Here is a 19,784-nt window from a genome sequence, read left to right on the forward strand (position 1 = left end):
CAATCTTAAATGATTTTTCACACCAGCAGGATGGAACACCAATACTCTTGGATGAATCGTATTTCCGCAGCCAATATCCCTTATTTCTGCCCAGATTTCATTGAGAAGTCTGAAGCTCTCCAAATCTATTTTTAAACATCACTTCACCATACACCACACACCAGACACTTCTCTGTTCCCTTCCTCTTTTACTTTTTTTAACCACCTCTGAGGCCCCTGCCTTTTTCAGATGAGCTGCCCCAATATGTCTCTGATTCAATGGTCTCCTCCTTTCAGCACCTTACATTATCATTTTTTATTTTTTTTACCTCTCGTTTTGGAGTCTTTAGTTTCTCTGCTGGCTTTTTTCCCCTTGCACCCACTCAGAGATCACTGTCAAGTCCCCAAAGTTTGCAAACCCACTCAGCTCCACTCCCCAAATCTTAGTCTCTCCTGTTTTTCTCTTACTAATTTGTAAGTCATTTTAAATCTACTCTTATTACTTACAAAAAGCTTTCCCTCTAATGTTCACTGATGATATATTCATCTCTAAATCCAATGACTTTTTCTTAATTTTTAACCCATGATTAATTGAAATCCCTTACTACTCCTTTTCTGATATTTCTTACTGCTCTTTTCATTTATATGGACAATTCCCTATGTCCTCTGCCCAGGCTTCTCTGGTTCTCTACTGTAGATCTATCCATTTCCATCAATTTAATTAATATATCTATCCTTCTGATTTTATCCTTTTGAGAGTTACATTTTTATTCCTTGTAGATTTACTTTACAGGAATATTCCCCAGGCATTCCACTCAATAGATTTTGGGGAAAAAACAACAAAAACAGTATCTTTCTCTTTACTTTCAATATTGATCTGCTGCCTTCTTTTCCTCTTAATAACACATACATGGCTTGGTACCTTAAAATCAAAGCCCTATGCTTGTGTACCTCACAATAAATTTGTTGTCAAATCCCAAGAATTACATAACATAAAATCTTATGGTCCATCTCATCCATCTCTTTAGTTCTACCCCTTCTTCAATTAAAGCCTTGTTATTTTTCATTTGGATTACTATCACTGCCTCTGAACCTTTGCCCTTGCATTCTGTAACTGCTCTCCTGAACTATACTAGACATGGCTGTAGCCACAATACCATAAACAAGGTACTCTGCTATTATGTTACCTCTCTCCTGAAAACATTTCAATAAAAATGTAAAGATTCCTAAGTGTAGCCCCAATGCGCACTTCCTACCTCATCTCCAGGATACTTCTCCATGCTTCCATATGTTCCTATATACTGGTTCCTACACTTAGGATGCTCTTCTTAACAATCTCCAATTAATCTAAGTCCAGTTCAATTGTTGCCTTCTTTATGTTTCCCCCCCCTCCATTACCCCTGCTTATTTCAGTCTTCCTCACTATGAACCCAATAGTTTTCAGTATTCCTCTCATGGTGAGATTCCCAGTCGACAATACAACGTAGTCATTTGAGAATTTTTTTTGGCTCTCATGTTTTATTGTTAGTTTCTTAAATGGCAACAATTACTGTTCATCTATAAATTTCTGAAGTCACTTGGCACCTGGATCGGACTTGGCACCAAACATATGTGTCACATTGATGAAATGAATAAATGAATGAGTGGATGATATTCTGATTGACAAGTGTTTGAGAGAGAATAGGCTGATGAATACTAAAGTATATGAACAACAATATAACATTAAAACAATTGACCAAAATAAAAATATTTTAACTACTTTTAGTTAAACTCCTAAGGAGGTGAATTTATTATTCACAAACTCTTAGAAAAAAATTGTGTTTATCAAGAACAAAATTTCATTTATTTTTGCATAAAGAAAATACAGCTGAAATGTCAGATTGACAAAATATTTTCATTAAAAAGTTGACTGAAAACTACTATTGGATGTAAGGGAAGTGGCCACCTGACATGCACTGAGGGACTGTTCTTGGTTTCATATTCTAAAATGTTTCTTAAATATATGTATATTTTGATGTAAAAATAAAACCTATTGTATTCTCTATTTTTCCTAGTGTATAATTACACATATTATACAAAATAGATTAAAAAACCTGTTTTTGTGCCATTTTTGATGAAAAATATAGTTATCTTATTTTTATCATGTTAAAGAACTGGCAATTTATTAGTAAATTACAGTTAGCAAAATTTGAATAAACTTGAAATAAGGTGCTTAATACATATAGTGTTCTTAGGTGAGGAGCATCACACAGTGGGGATCTTTGGCCTTCCAAATTGTATTCAAAACACGTAGATGCAAGACATCTTGAATCACTTCACCACAGTGAAATGGAGAGAAAAAACAAATACATGATATAAGCTGATATTTAAGTTATTTTAATATTGTTCATAATTTTAGATATTACATTCTTCTTTCAATCGATGTATGTGCCTTTACAGAGAAGGTATTGATACTGTTTTTTATTTTTAACAATATTCTACATATAATTGTGAGAAATCATCCTGAGATTTATGTTATGTAAATAACACTGACAGAAAACTTCATTAGAGGAATTCTAAAGAGACTTAAAAAGTATACAAGTTCTTGCAGTTTACATTAGAAAACAAACATCCATTCTACCTTCAGCTCTCCTACGTTCAGAAAAAAATTAAGCTTTGAAACTTGTATCCTCAAATAGTCTTTATCATTAAATAAGTCTCATGGATATTTAAATTTCATGCAAATTCCTTATATGAAAATGGAAATAAAACTTTGGATCTAATCTAAAAGATGATTTGGGAATACCTTGTTGAGGAGCAGTTAACATTTTAATACCTAGGGTGAGAGTCAGGAGGGCAATAGGAAAGAGTTATTTTTGACTATGGGCTTCTCTGGAGTTCTATAACATATACGGCTGCATGTCACATTAACATATAAAATTAAGTTCTGGAAACCCCCAAAGCACCATTAAAACAAACCTCAACAAGATACAGCAAGTAAAAGTGCAGCTGGCAGAGACTGCACTCAAGCAGTGGTTCAGCCTCACTGACAAAGCACTGCAGGAAGCCTGTTCATTCAGTATCATTTTCCGTACCTTGTCCAGATACATCATTGTAACCCATCTGACACAGTCAGTAAGTATGCCCTTCCATATGTATATTGTGTACATATATAAATTACAACTGCCATCTTCTGGAACCTTTTTTCTTTCTGAACAGAAAAGAAACAGTTTCTTCATTTTGCTTCAATCACAATTTTAATGGATTTTGATATCATTGTGCTAAAAATATTTTAGATATCTTAATATAATTAGAGGAATCATTCTCTACCCATTTATACATATCTTCTTCTAGAAAATGATATTATTTTAGTACTAGAGGGGACATGAGAAATTACATTAAACGTAGGCATAGTTTATACTCATTAATGAAATTTATTAAAAGGCATTGAGTCATGCTTCCTATATAATATATAAGTGATTTCATGGTTAATTTGGAGATCAATCTATTTTCCCCCATATCTATCCAAAAGATTTAATAATACAACCTTGATATTAATGTTGCTCTTAAAAACACCCCAAGCCATTGATTCTAAATTTGGATATTTGAAACTTCCATAGACATGAAATAGTAAACAATAATCTTTATGAATGGATGGAGGTACTAATGAATAATTTATTTCTCAGATGTAAACTGAGGATTAGATAATAAATTAAAGGTAGGAATGTGAAGCCCTCAAGGAGTACCAAGAACAGAATCAGAACTTTCTAAATGACACTATTATGAACAATGAGGAGAGATGAGTGAACGAAAAAGCAAAAGGAGATTGTAGATCCTTACTCCACAATAACCTCCACAAAATCAGATTTTTCTTTATTTTAGCCTACTGAAATGAACACTGAATAAACACTCTTTTTCCTTAATTTTAAATACGGTGGGGAGGAAGCAATGGTGAAAGAAGTAATGGTTCTGCATTTTGATGTTTTTGAAAGAGTGAGCATATGCAGTACCTGGCTCAGAACTGGACATGCCTACAGCTGCTCCTCCATTGTCCAGATGGACTAAGAAATGCTTTACCAGTAAAAATATTCAAAAGGAAATGTTGCAGCAAACATTAGAGTCAATATGTCTTGCTTATAGAAAAGTTCCTTGTATTGTATCCTCTTTTCAAAACACATTTCTTCATATGTGCACACACTCTTGTTCTGACATAATAATGACCTCAGCCACTGCATAATGTTGCGTTTAAAATTTTATTGCTGGCATCTTAAAAAAAAAAAAAGTTATAGTTTTGTGGGAAAATAGTTTGACCTTTTCACTTCAAGTTTCTCTCCAACTGAAAAAAGGTAGTTTTAATAAAAGCTCAGGTAACTCATCCCCCATAAAATAAAGAAGCATGTGAATATTAGCTTATTATTAATAATAGTTAATAAATACTTAAAATAGATTGCTTTATTTCTCAGGACCACAGATCTATAAGAATGTGAGTGCAAATGCAGTAAAATGGGATATTGGATATATAGGTGGTCCAGCTAGCATTTGTATACAAGGTACAGGATTTTGATTTCTTTACAGATAATATAAGTTACACAAAACTGTAACTCATGTATTATCATTTACTGAAAATTCCCAGATACACTTTTAAAAGAAAATATACTCATTTTGGGAAACATGCTTTTCCTGCACAGGAAATGACAGCGATGATTATACTACAGAAACATAGCAAACATAGCTGTGTTCCCATCTCACATTCTACCAAGGGTACTAACCTCCTTATGACTAACGGCAATGTGAGAAGTGGACTTATGTCTTTTTTCATGCCTTGCATATTATTTTTAATTTCTATATTATAAAAGACAAAGGAAAAAACTTATGAACAACACTTTTAAAATAATGCAGTGTATATGAATTTGTAATTTGTTTCATTAATAAACTCTTTAAATCCTTCCAGAATTAGCAATAATGGGAAGGCATGAATAATTTGAAATACTTTAAGGAATTCAAAGATGAATTATTGACTCTTCATTATTGAGTTAAATTTTAATTACCTTAGAAATCTGACATGAAATATAATTTATAAAGTGTGACATGTAAGGATTGTGTCTCCCTGTTTTCAACAAATTGTGTTCTAATGCGAGAGTAGGAAATTTCCTACTAATTTTTAAACTAGTTCATGGGTAAATGAACTAGCTTATATGACCAATGATTTTCTCAATTAGAGTAGTCCCATTTAATATCTCCTATGGTCTGAGGTGCCACAGGTATTATAAAAACAGGTTTGGGAGCAGTTTATAGTTACATTTTATATAGCAAGGCTTCAACTGGAATTTAATATATTATCTCTCTATTGTGTGGAAAAGCCTCACACTTGCCTGCCATGAGCACATTAAATGAGGGTCTAAAATTATAAGGGATGATTTTTATTCTCTATGTATTTTTCCTAACTATAAGATAGAATAGTATTTCCATATATCTCTTGGGCAGAAATCTGTTGTAAATGAATGAAATAATCTGTGAAATGTATGTAAAAAGAAAACCTTGTTCACTTCAAATGTCAAGAAACTTTCAGTTCATTAAACTAAAGAAAAATAGTTCCTTGAAACATTAAGAAAATAATGTTTCAGTGTAATTCACGACCATTTTTGTCAGAAAAGTATGTTTTATTTTAGTTTTATTTTCTGAATTATGATAGAAGAGTTTATCCCTTGTACTTCTGATTTTAAATATTATTAAAAATAAGCAATAATAATTTCTAAAAGAATGAGGTTGACTTCCTAAAAATCAGAGTAGGTAAATCAACAAAATAAGAACTTAACATCTCTATTTTCAGAATAGTGAACTCCATTTTCCTTGTCATGCACACCCCTCAGAAGTAGTAAGTGCTGCAAAAGCATTGGAAAGCTTGAAACCTAATAAATGAAGAAAATAATCTAATGTGTTTGAATTCAAGAAATGTAAGAAAAACCCACCTGGGGACTATGGGATATTTCAAAACTTATAATAAACATGATGTTTTATATACACACATATATATATGTTTTTGTATTCATAGACAAAAGTGAATATCAAGGAACAAATAATAATTTTATTTTATAAATTTCACATATTAATATATCATTTACATTTAAGATTATCAATTCAATATTGGATGCCTGTAAAAATAGATTGGATGTAGCGTGGGAGGACTAGAATCTGAAACCAGCTGTGATTAAAAAACAAATACTTCTGTTAAAAATGTAAGCAGTCTTGGGGATAGAGTGCTTAAAATTTAGGCATCTGGGTTTCATTAGAACATATTACAGAAATATCATTCATAACTGGGTAGATTTTAATCAAAGCAAGAAGAATATTGTAAAAATTAACATTATACCTATGTTTACCGATTTCACAACAAAGTAAGCAACTAGAGTGACAAAAAATAATTTGAGATCAAGACAGCAACATGTAATTAGCATTTGCAAAATAATGGAGCATGTTTATGTGATGGAAACTACAATAGTAAAACTCAGAACTCCATAGCCCTGGAGAAAATTTAATAAATCTGAATTGCAAAACCAAGGATCTAGATAAATGATGTTGAAATTATGTCTTTCAGACCCTGAGATTTCCACAAGGTATATTAAAATACTTCTAAAAGCCAGTATATTTACAATTGGCAATTTTCATGTATAAGCACTGCATTATATTAAGGTCAAAACCAAGCACACATATTCATGAGTAGTCTTTCAGAAATGAAAAAAAAAAACAAAAACAAGATTCCAAAATCTCAAAATGTCCAACCTCTGTCCTGTAATTGTATATATGTCAGTTCACAAATGATGACAGAATGATCCTTGTAAATTATTTATGTGGTAATTGACAAATCCTAATACGATTATACAAACAAAATTAAGAGATAAGATTTTAGGTCAAGGTTTCATAGTATTTTACTGATTCTAGTAGGAAAATTCTTCTCAGCCCTTAATTTCCACTATCTAAGGTTATTTTTTCCCCAAGGCTTTAATCTAAAGAAACATTATCTTTAACTGAAACCTCATACTGACCAGAAATTATGAAATGAAAGTTGAGATATCAGAGAATAAAAACATATTTAGCTTCCATTCACCCCAACCAATAATTTTGAACAAATTTCTGATTGTCTAATTTATGTAAACTCAATTAAAGTTTGTTTCTTTTGCTTTATTTTGTTTTACTAAGAATGCATTAAAAAATTATGGCTCTTCCATAAATATTTGCACACAAACTGTTATCATTTTATTGGATACCTAAGCCCATTTGTGGCTAAATAACTTCTGTTTTTGGTGCTACAGACACACTCAAATGCACATACACACACAAATATAAATGCACACACACAAACACACCAATTGAGTCAAAATTACTGACATTTTTAGAGAAAGATGTTATGGAAAAAAGGGAAGATGATAGGAAATAAAACATGTTTTCTTAGGTTTCCTGGTATGTTCCTTGTGAAGGAAGTGTTCCACCTTTCTACTTTTCCTCCTTTATTTGTTCATTTTACAAACTCCCTGAAGTCAACTACACAGTAGAAAAAGATACTATTTTTTAAAACATCAAGCAATTTAAATCCAGTTAAAGTTAGTTTTCACCAATACTTTTCTGAGTCATGGCTTCATTAATGTTCATATACCCATTAAGATATCTTTGAGGTTTAGTTCAAGGTATGTCTGGATGTCATTTTTTTTCTCCAAGATGTAAATTCTATGCTTCAATGATGATTTTATCTCTTATAATATCTATATTTGAGAGTCAAGTTAGAATAAGCAACTCAGTGACCGTTTTTAAGTTTTTTATAGAGCAGTAAAAAAAATAAAATAAAATCACAGTTTCAAGCCATTTATATTATACTTCAGCCACTGTCAGCCAGATTTCAGGGTTTTTTGGTTTTGGTCTGTCACTGAAGTCCCAGGAACAAATCTGTACTTTCATATTAACTTCAAATTTTTTTTCAAATAAAAAAATTTCACAAGATTTAAAAAAAAGATCAAAGAATCTTATCAGTCTGTGTTTACACTCTCTTGTTCTCAGAAGATCATTGGTATCTCTTCCACCACTTCTCACATCTTCTACACACACTCAATCACACCACAGTTTTTTGAATCAACAAAAATTAATTTACACCTAGAGAATAAAAGTAACAATTTTAAAGGCCCAAGACAACCCTCTAATTCTCTAAAATGTATTTCAGTTCTTTTCTTGGCAAATTTCGCCTACAAATAATAGCTCAATATAGTAGTGGAGGGATTCAGACTCCTTAATCTAGACAGAAATTATCTAGTAGTTTTTACAAGGTAGCTCACTATTGTGTAGGAGTCCCTCTAAATCCCCTGGAGCAGGAAATGGCAACCCACTCCAGTATTCTTGCCTGGAAAATCTCAGGAACAGAGGAGCCTGGCAGGTTATAGTTGATGGGGTCACAAAGAATCAGACACGACGGAGTGACTGAGCACACAGCACTCTCTAAATCTATAAAGAGAGTTCTTTGTTCTTATGTTCTAGCCTATAAGTTTATTGCTATATATATTTAAGATTTGTATTTGTAAATAATTAAGACTATCGCATTTGGACACCGACCCCCAAAATATGGATATTTTTTTCTTCACTGGTACCAAATTAGAAATATCACTTATAATATCTGAAATAATTCAAGCTTAAAACTATTAAGTCAGCTGTTTAAAATTAAATGTGGTTCTGTTTTCCAATGCAACATATATCCACAATGATTATGAAAAAAGAATATCCCACTTATGTTCATTTCATGGTTCTGGGAGACAGAAAAAGTGACTTCACCTTGACAGAAGTAGCATTCTACTTCCATGTATAATATGGTTTTAATCTTAATGGAACAACATAAACAGTGACATGTTAAATGTAAAACAGATGTTAAAATCTTACAACTTCCTGGTTTAAATCAGGACCAAAGTAAAAGCCTTGGAAGAGAAGTATGAATGCTTGACATAGGGGTGATACAGATATTTTATTTGAAAGTATATGTAGTGAAATCACTCAAGATTCTTTCTGGAACAGTTTCATTCTACTCTTCTTTTAAACTGTAACTGGTGCACTAACTACTAAAATGTACACAAATGAAAAAAAAAAAGGATGCTGACGATAATACATATAGGTGGGACAGCACATAGTGAAAGCAGGAGGGGAACACTAACCATATTAGGCTTGGATGGGCAACAGCGCACAGGGAAGAAGCCCTTCCACAGCCACAATCGCAGCAACTGAAAAGCAAACAAGAGAGCCCAAGATAAGGAAGATATCCCACTCCCTCGATACAGCATAAAGACACTACCAATTCAGACAGGTGTCTGTTTTGCTTTTTAAAAGCAAAAATTCCAACATGCATACAATTAATTTTTCCACAATGCCCTTCAAATTAAGAAGCATTTTATGGATTTAAGAAATACCATGCTGTATTAAATTGTTCTTTTTATTATACTTAAAGAGGTTATTTGATAGGAAATATAATGAGTCAATGTATTTGATTATCCAATTAAACAGACAAAGAAAGCTATAAGCCCATTTGAATATATCTTTCCTCAGAAATGCCTACAAAATTTATATTCAAAGACATTCTAAACAGCCTTGTAAATAAATTTTTTGAGTAGAACCTACAAATTTAAGATGGAGAATAATGCCTTGCTCATTTGACCCACTGATTTCTTATAGCGGTATCATCATTTATCACAGACTATTGACAATGCTATGCTTACATGACTTCACCAATCATTTATGGAAAGTGACCATTTAATTTACATTTCATATTTTAAAAATGCATCTCCATAATATATTCATAGAGCTATTGCTATATATATAAAAATCAACCTATATATATAATACATGCACCTTTCTGGATATTGCAAGATTCAATATTCTTTTAATTTTCCACATATTCATAGTAAAACAAAAATCCAGAAAATACCAAGTAAATTGTTTAATATAATGTATTTTATTGTTAGAAACCACATAAACTATTGGCAGAATAGAACACAAAAGCTATTTAGTGTTTCAGTGCATTCACTTCCAGTTTTTATAAATTGCCCTTAGAGTGATTTCAAGACAACTGTGGGATGAGCTCAGTAATGATACCACATACCAGCAGGCCAAGACTTTTATCTAAACTCTGTTTATTTTGAACTTTAATTATGAAATATATCTACTCATTTATATCAAATAAGGAAAATACAATATAAACATTCAATATATTTGGAAATGCTAACAAAATTAGACAAGTATTTCCAAATCAAATTCCAATGGACTTTTCTCAAAGGAAAACTAAGCAAAGTTCCATATAGTTTCTTTGGAGCACTGATAGTACTTTAATTTTTCCCATTACTAAGTATCTGAGAATTTGGCTGCTACAAAAATGGCAACGTGACACTTATTTCCAATTTGATTATATGTATTTTAAAAAATATGCCAAATAATTATTTTCACTGTAGAGATATTAAAAGTCAAAGTTCAATATATCAAATTATTAAAATATTTATAAGAGTATATAAAGCATCTGTACAATACTTTGGAAAATCTTGATCTACTTCCTTAAAATTATATTTATTTCATTAATATCTTTGATATCTTAGATATGTTAACTTTCCTATTTCTTATGCTTATATAAGTGCTCATATTTAGGGGTGGAAAACTATATAGTCCATGGGCCAAATCTAGCATACCATTTATATCTGTAAATACAGTATCATTGGAACATAGCCACACTCATTATTTGCCATTTATGGAGGAGTCCTGCTTGCTGTCATGGCAGACTTAGGTAGTTGTAACAGAGAATGAGTGGCCTGAAAAGCCTAAAACATTTATCTGGCACTTTAAAGAAAGTCTGCCTTCCTCTTCTTTTAAACTATTAGTTTTGTTAGATAAGGATGATTCCTTGATCTTTTTTTTTTCCCCCTCACAGTTTAAACATGATGAACGGCACATAAGTAGTTTCACTGTAATTGGCATTACCTAATGGCACAAGTGAGCTTCCCTGGTGGGTCAGATGGTAAAGAATCTGCCTGCAATGCAAGAGACCTCGGTTCAATCCCTGGGTTGGGAAGATCCCCTGGAGAAGGGAATGGCTACTCACTCCAGTATTCTTGCCTGGAGAATCAGATAGACAGAGGAGCCTGGCAGGTTACAGTCCATGGAGAATCCCACGGACAGAGAAGCTTGGTAGGCTATAGTCCATGGGGTTGCAAAGAGCTGGACATGACTGAGCCACTAACGGCACAATTATCTCAATTTATTAATGGTTATTAATATGGAACATGTGCATATATGTTTTAATTTTGAATAGTAAATTTACAAATCAATAAATAATAAATAATATTAGATTGTTTAAAAATGTACACAATTGTTTTTTTAACAGTTAAAAAAAGCTGATGTCATCTCTAACAAAGTATAAATATCTTTATAGTTGAGTGTGCAGTTTATAAACTCATATAGAATTGTACTTAGGAAAGCAAGAACTGGGCTGTGATTGGTCATTACCTATAAGGACTTGTTTAATGCTTGATCAGTGTTCTAAGACTCAAAAAATACACTCATGATTTCAAAAGTAATAGCATTTTATTCAGTCCTCTTCATTTGAAAGAATATAATAACACTTTTTTCTTACAAATTAATACATATACACGCACATACTCACACACACTTCACTATAACACTGCAAATTTTACTTCTGAGGAATATAAATTTTATTACTTATCATTACACTTCAAATTTATAGTTTTTAAAAAGTTTAATCAAAAACCTAAAATCCTGAACCTTGGGGAACACATGTATACCTGTGGCGGATTCATTTTGATATTTGGCAAAACTAATACAATTATGTAAAGTTTAAAAATAAAATAAAATTAAAAAAAAATTTCACTGTAAAAAAAAAAAAAACTAAAATCATGTAAAATCAAACACTCATACTTCTGTTTTTTTATGTCATTGTTTTAGATTTGGTACTGATATTTTCTTTGACTTGTTTTAAGATGGCATAAATACCCTAGTTAACTTATTTTTGTTTCAGATTACAGGCATAAAATAGGGAAAATAATGGATTCTATCTCATAGGTTTTGTGAAAATAAAGTGAGAGAAAATATGTATTCACTTAGATCAGTGTCTGGCACATTGTATGCTTTGGGAGAAAAGTAATAGCTATTGCTCTTAGTAATATCATAATCAAAGTGATAGAATAGATTCTCATTATCTCAGAGAAATTTATTTTTTTCATGATCCATATACTACTACCATACTAAGTATTTCCATTTATAACATAACTAAATATCTAGTTCCATTCAGACCAACTCACATAAATACAGATGGCCAGTGTAATTTAAAAAATCATTTCCACGGAATAAGTTTTCTGAGGGTTTAGTGATCAGAGCATACTGTGCATTAATATATCATTAAGAAAATTAAAACTGAAGCTCCTTTTCTATAAATATCTGAAGTGGAATAGTAATCCCTCAAATTACCCGTTTTAAATAAACTCTGAGGATGCTGTCACAGTAACACTTCAGCACCAGATGGTATAAAAAACATGTTCTTTCCTTAATCAATAAATACTCAAAGTACAGGTTAAAAACGCTTACAACTCTCAGAAATAATTTAGAAACAGAAACTAAAATATGCTAGAAATAGCAGCCAATCTAATTTACGTGAGCTATGGTTCAACACAGAGTCCATCTGCATTCCCATCAGATTTTAGCACCTGGAGTCTGTAAGTAACTACATGCAGCTATAATAAGATCATTATTATCCAAGTTTAAAATACTTTAGCATTTCTAGACTTAATATAAAATGGTAGATCTTTGTTTTAACAAGATATTTTGATTTGTCCTTCTGAAGATTAACATGTTATAAGGGAAGCTTTCCAGACCCAAAGAAGATCCAAATGAAATTACTTTAGCCAGGTCTTACACAGAGTTGATCAATAAATGTACTAAGTGTGTCAGTGTAAGATAACCTCCCGTCTACTAAAGAAAGGTGATTATAAGTCTAGGGAAGAAATCCTCAAAGATACTAGATCAGAGAGCAAGACTACAGACTGTGGATAAATGATGACTTAAATTCTTAAACAAGAGATCATACAAGTGGATAAGAAAAACACAATGATCCTAAAAGATAAATGAGAGAGGCAGAAAGCAATTCCACCGAAGTATTTTAATTAAATAGAAAGTATTTTCAGTTTACTTTAAAAAAAAGGAAATGAAAAAGTTACTTAATTTACCCATTTTAAGTAAAACAATGACAACAACAAAAATTATGGAACTTAGTGCTGGAGAAGAGAGTGTAATTTGCACCCTCAAAGGTCACAGTGAAAAGTACCATCAACACTTTAGAAAACAACCCTCTGAAACTTATTAAGAGCGGCAAAAATGTCCTTACCTTTTGATTGTGTAGCAAAATGATTAAGATCATGGAGTTTGTAGTTAAATTAGCAGCAATCCCCAATGTATTCACTAATAAATGTATAGCTTTTGGTAAACTAGCCAACTGATGTAAATGAGACAAATAATAGAAACTATATCACATAGGATTGCTTTGAAGAATGAGTTTGATTATATATGCAAAGCTTTCTGCACTGTCCTGGGTTCACAATCAGCACTTAAAAAATGTTTAAACTGATATTATTTTAACGACATGGTCTTATGGCAAAAAGTCAGGAGCAGACAATATGCATGAGGCTGGCTATAGACTTTAAAGGAGCCAATGACTAACACATAAATATCTTGCAGTTCACAAAATCTATTTGTGGAGTTTATGAAGGAATGAAATTAATACAGTATAATATTAAATTTTTTAAACATTAGGTAAAAATTGGTGTGCAGAGAAACAAAATGATGACAAAAAAGCATACAAAATCTTTAAGAGTTACTGTATTCAAGCATTTTATGAATTTGCATTTTTATGAGACAATTTTAGTTCTCTCTGATTTCAATTTTTGTGGTAATTTCACTTAATTTTAAGAAAAGCAAAGAATTAAAATAATTCCAATTATAATGCTTATCACAATATACTGTCATTTGCAGCACATCAGTTTTAAAATGCTAAAAATAACTTAAATATGTAACATATTTAAAACAAAAGAAGTTTAGGATATTGTTCAGTTAACACTCACAATGTTGTTTTATACATTTCTCAAAAAAATCTCATTCTGCAGTACTTTTTGCATCTGTCTTAATTTACTGTCACCCTTCTTAGATTCATTATTGATTTCCTGATGAAACTAGACTAAACTGAAAACATTTTTTGCAAAAACTGGGAAATAGATAAGAAACATAATGATAAGACATATGGTTCCCAAACCCTGCACCTCAGTCCCCATACTTCTGACAAAAAGACAGAAAATTATTCCACCCTCCAAGAGAAGGTAATGCAAAATGGCTAGAAAGACATGTGCATGTGCGTTTATGAATAATTCTTAGGGGAAACACACATCCACAGCACATTCATCAAATTGTATGTATAAATTAATTGCTATTCTCTAGTCATTTTGTAAGCGAATTGGAATAGGACATAGTTTTATGCAGTAATTTAAAAATATTTTCCAGTAGTCTGCTTCCTTCCTACTAAAAATCTTATAATTCCTCATCAATAGTAATAGCTGTCTCGATATTACACCTTAGGATCCCTCATCAAAAACTATCCTAGGACTCTCTGGTGGCTCAGTGATGAGGAATCTGCCTGCCAATGCAGGGAATATCAGTTTGATCCCTGATCCAGGAAGATCCCACATGCCACAAAGCAACTAAGTTCATGTGCCTCAATGATTGAGCTTGTGTTCTAGAGCCAGGGAGCCACAATGACTGAGCCCATGTGCTGCAACTACTGAAGCCAGTGTGCCCTGGAACCTGTGCTCCACGAAAAGAGAAACCAGGCAACGAAATGAAGAGTAGCCCCCAGTCATTGCAACTAGAGAAAGCCCATGCAGCAATGAAGACCCAGCACAGTAAAAAATAAAATAAATAAAATTATTGAAAAAACACCTGTCCTAGCCAAGTACTACTCCCTGGTAGGTGAGAGGTTTTGAAACATCAGTGGATGTTGATTGATTAGTCTTGATCAAGATTAGTCTTAGCTAATCAAGTTATAAACCTGGCACACTTCACATCTTGCTTTGAAATAATAAGAAATATGCATGTGTGCTAAGTCACTTCAGTCATGTCCAGCTCTTTGCAACTCTATGGACTGTAGCCCGTTAGGCTCCTCTGTCTATGGGATTCTCCAGGCAAGAACACTGGAGTGGGTTGTCATATCCTCCTTCAGCGGAATCTTCCTCATCCAGGGATCCAACCATCTTCTCTTATGTTGCCTGCACTGGGAGGTGGGTTCTTTACCACTAGTGCTATCTGGGAAGCTATATATATATATATATCTGCTAAGTTGCTTCAGTCGTGTCCGACTCTGTGCGACCCCATAGACAGCAGCCCACCAGGCTTCCCCGTCCCTGGGAATCTCCAGGCAAGAACACTGGAGTGGTTTGCCATTTCCTTCTCCAATGCATCAAAATGAAAAGTGAAAGTGATGTTGCTCAGTCGTGTCCAACTCTTAGCGGCCCCATGGACTGGAGCCTACCAGGCTCCTCCATCCATGGGATTTTCCAGGCAAAAGTACTGTAGTGGGGTGCCATTGCCTTCTCCATGTATATATACACACCAGCATATATCAGCTCATGGTTCCCGACAAGGAACTCTTAGAATCTTTGATATATTGAGGAACTAGGCAAATCTTTTGTTCTAACTTCCAGTTCCTGACTTGGGCGCCTAAAATGCTTGTGATTTCCTAATAAGAGTTCTAGGAGCATCTCTTCTTCTAATATTTGGTCTTTAATTCTGGATTCTGACACAAAGCTCCTAACCACTTCCAATTTTCTGGGTGATAGGAGTGTCTTTGTTTCTAATTAGGTGACTTCTTGGTGGGTTGGTTGCCAGAAAGAACAAATCATGATTAGAAATGTCAAATTTACAGCCTTACCTCTCATTCTCGAGGAAGGGGAGAGGGATTGGAAATGGAGTTAATGATTCATTATGCCTACATAATGAAACCTCCACGAAAATCCTCAAAATACACCCATAAACTGGAAGGCTGGGATACTGCAACTCCACGGGATAGATGTTCCTGCAGTTGACCTCTTCCTATGTATCTCTTCACCTGTCTATCTGTATCTTTTACCAAATCTTTTACTATATAATCAACTGGTAAATATAAGTAGGTGTGTCCCAGAATTCTGTGAGCTGTTTTAGCAAATAATCTAAGCTAAGGAGGGGAATCATGGGAACCTTTGATTTGTGGCCTAGACACAGAGAAGCTATGAGTAACCTGGGGACCTAGTATTGATGGATGTGTCAGAAGTAAGGGAGAGCCTGGGACTGAGCCCTTACCCTGTGGGGTCTGTGCTAACTCTGCTTAGTATCAAACTGAGTTGAATTTAGGACACTCAGGGAACTTCACAGGGAATTGCCTGGTGTGGAAACTATAACCCCAGACATCTAGTATTAGAAGTGTTGGAATTGTGGCAGTAGTGTGAAAGTAAAGGAGAAACACACAACAGGACTCTGTTTTTCCAACACACTTGCTTTATCCTGTGTTTCCTGTTTCAAGCCTGAAAAATCCTATGGTAATATTCATACTAAAGTAAAGAATTCTGGGACTCAGAGACAGGTGTCGACTAAAAAATGATGTACAACTTGAGAGTTGCAAGTTAAGTTTCATGTGGGGCAAAATGAAGACTGTAGCCTCTTTCCAGGTACTGGGTAGGGGGGCTCAACTGGAAAAATAATTGAGGAATACTCAGGGCTCAGCTGAAAGATGCTGAGTTCGATCTGTTGTAGGGGACTGAATGGTCTTCGCTGAGTGGTTAAGTAACAGGCTGATTTGACACTTTCCCTCAATTTGACTGCCATTACAGAATTTGTCAGGATAAAAGTGAGGAAAATAGATGAGTTTTGCTCTGAAGAAAAGGGTCATGACTCCTCCTGGCCAGTTTCAGTTTTCAAGGGTGACTGAGAAATTTACAGGAGTGGTGGAGGTCTCATTGCATGCAGTGATCCCATAGGGAAACCCACTCATTAATTAAAATACTTCCTCGTTCAGGGGCCGCACATAAGAACTGGCCATTCAGCGACCTAAGCAGCCACGGTAATCTTAGATTGCCGGAGGCAGAATCTGACATGTAAAATGAGCTGAAACAACTCTGGGGTGACTCCTGGAGGAGTTAACCTCACAAGTAGCACATGGGCCCACTACACAAGTTCACTAGTGATTTTTATCCCTGACAAATTCATCTTAAAATGAGAAACAGAATCTCTCAAAAACAGAAACAAAGGGGTGTCAGAAAGCCAGCCTCTGACTAACACTCCAGCCAGATTCATGTACAATACATAACGGAGCTCATACATACAAGTACCTAGTTAACTGCAGAAATAATATTAAAACAGATCTCAACCTAAAATGGCCAAATTGGATTTCTTTTGATATTTCAAAATTGATATTTTTGCATGCATAATTAGAAAAGGCTGGCTACGCTTACCTTGACTGGTATCTAGAAGCTTCTAAAAGAGTAAATGAGAGAGTAATTGCTTTGCAGGAAACCAACAAGAAATTGCTGGAAACTATATCAGAACCAAAAACAGCTGCTAGTACTGACTCACAAGGCCAGGGGTGGCGGCCCGGAGGACCAACCCCACATCCAAGGAGTGGTGGCTGCGTGAGTGCAGGAGGACCTAGAGGAGCTATCCCACGTTGAAGGTCAGGAAGGGTGTCAGTGAGGAGATATCCCTCGTCCAAGGTAAGGAGCAGGGGCTGCGCCTTGCTGGAGCAGCTGTGAAGAGATACCCCACGCCCAAGGTAAGAGAAACCCAAGTAAGACAGTAGGTGTTGCAAGAGGGCATGAGAGAGCAGACACACTGAAACTATACTCACAGGAAACTAGTCAATCCAATCACACTAGGACCACCACCTTGTCTAACTCAGTGAAACTAAGCCATGCCCGTGGAGCAACCCAAGATGGGTGGGTCATGGTGGAGAGGGCTGACAGAATGTGGTCCACTGGAGAAGGGAATGGCAAATCACTTCAGTATTCTTGCCTTGAGAACCCCATGAACAGTATGAAAAGGCAAAATGATAGGATTCTGAAAGAGGAACTCCCCAGGTCAGTAGGTGCCCAATATGCTACTGGAGATCAGTGGAGAAATGACTCCAAAAAGAATGAAGGGATGGAGCCAAAGCAAAAATACCCAGCTTTGGATGTGACTGGTGATAGAAGCAAGGTTCGATGCTGTAAAGAGCAATACTGCATAGGAACCTGGAATGTCAGGTCCATGAATCAAGTCAAATTGGAAGTGATCAAACAAAAGATGGCAAGAGTGAGTGTCAACATTCTAGGAATCAGTGAACTAAAATGGACTGGAATGGGTGAATTTAACTCAGATGACCATTATACCTACTACTGCGGGAAGGAATCCCTCAGAAGAAATGGAGTAGCCATCATGGTCAACAAAAGAGTCCATAATGCGGTACTTGGATGCAATCTCAAAAACGACAGAATGATCTTTGTTCGTCTCCAAGGCAAACCATTCAATATTGCAGTAATCCAAGTCTATGCCCCAACCAGTAATGCTGAAGAAGCTGAAGTTGAACGGTTCTATGAAGACCTACAAGACCTTTTAGAACTAACACCCAAAAAAGATGTCCTTTTCATTATAGGAGACTGGAATGCAAAAGTAGGAAGTCAAGAAACACCTGGAGGAACAGGCAAATTTGGCCTTGGAATACGGAATGAAGCAGGGCAAAGACTAATAGAGTTTTGCCAAGAAAATACACTGGTCATAACAAACACCCTCTTCCAACAACACAAGAGAAGACTCTACACATGGACATCACCAGATAGTCAATACTGATATCAGATTGATTATGTTATTTGCAGCGAAAGATGGACAAGCTCTCTACAGTCAACAAAAACAAGACCGGGAGCTGACTGTGGCTCAGATAATGAACTCCTTATTACCAAATTCAGACTTAAGTTGAAGAAAGTAGGGAAAACCACTAGACCATTCAGGTATGACTTAAATAAAAACCCTTATGATTATACAGTAGAAGTGAGAATTAGATTTAAGGGCCTAGATCTGATAGATAGAGTGCCTGATGAACTATGGAATGAGATTCATGACATTGTACAGGAGACAGGGATCAAGACCATCCTCATGGAAAATAAAAAAAAAAAAAGCAAAATGACTGTCTGGGGAGGCCTTACAAATAGCTGTGAAAAGAAGAGAAGCAAAAAGCAAAGGAGAAAAGGAAAGATATAAGCATCTGAAGGCAGAGTTCCAAAGAAGAGATAAGAAAGCCTTCCTCAGTGATCAAAGCAAAGAAATCAAGGAAAACAACAAAATAGGAAAGACTAGAGATCTCTTCAAGAAAATTAGAGATACCAAGGGAACATTTCATGCAAAGATGGGCTCGATAAAGGACAGAAATGGTATGGACCTAACAGAACCAGAAGATATTAAGAAGAGATGGCAATAATACACAGAAGAACTGTACAAAAAAGAGCTTCATGACCCAGATAATCACAATGGCGTGATCACTCAGCTAGAGCCAGACATCCTGGAATGTGAAGTCAAGTGGGCCTTAGGAAGCATCACTATGAAAAAAGCTAGTGGAGGTGATGGAATTCCAGTTGAGCTATTTCAAATCCTGAAAGATGATGCTGTGATAGTGCTGCACTCAACATACCAGTAAATTTGGAAAACTCAGCAGTGGCCACAGGACTGGAAAAAATCAGTTTTCATTCCAATTCCAAAGA

General features: G+C 34.6%; 1 protein-coding gene across 9 annotated transcripts in view; it reads right to left on the reverse strand.

Annotated features, from left to right (window-relative positions):
• EPHA5 (EPH receptor A5) overlaps positions 1 to 19,784 on the reverse strand; it is a 400,766-nt gene that overhangs the window by 54,501 nt on the left and 326,481 nt on the right. For 6 of the 9 annotated variants that reach the window (XM_027544624.1, XM_027544622.1, XM_027544618.1 and 3 more), the window contains one exon: positions 9,144 to 9,209. The exons of the other annotated variants lie outside the window; for them this stretch is intronic. In XM_027544624.1, the coding sequence (XP_027400425.1) occupies positions 9,144 to 9,209 (66 nt within the window). The remainder of the gene's footprint in view (positions 1 to 9,143; positions 9,210 to 19,784) is intronic. 9 annotated transcript variants of the gene reach the window in all.

Source organism: Bos indicus x Bos taurus, chromosome 6, assembly GCF_003369695.1.
Source record: "Bos indicus x Bos taurus breed Angus x Brahman F1 hybrid chromosome 6, Bos_hybrid_MaternalHap_v2.0, whole genome shotgun sequence".
In the NCBI taxonomy this organism is placed as follows: Eukaryota; Metazoa; Chordata; class Mammalia; order Artiodactyla; family Bovidae; genus Bos; species Bos indicus x Bos taurus.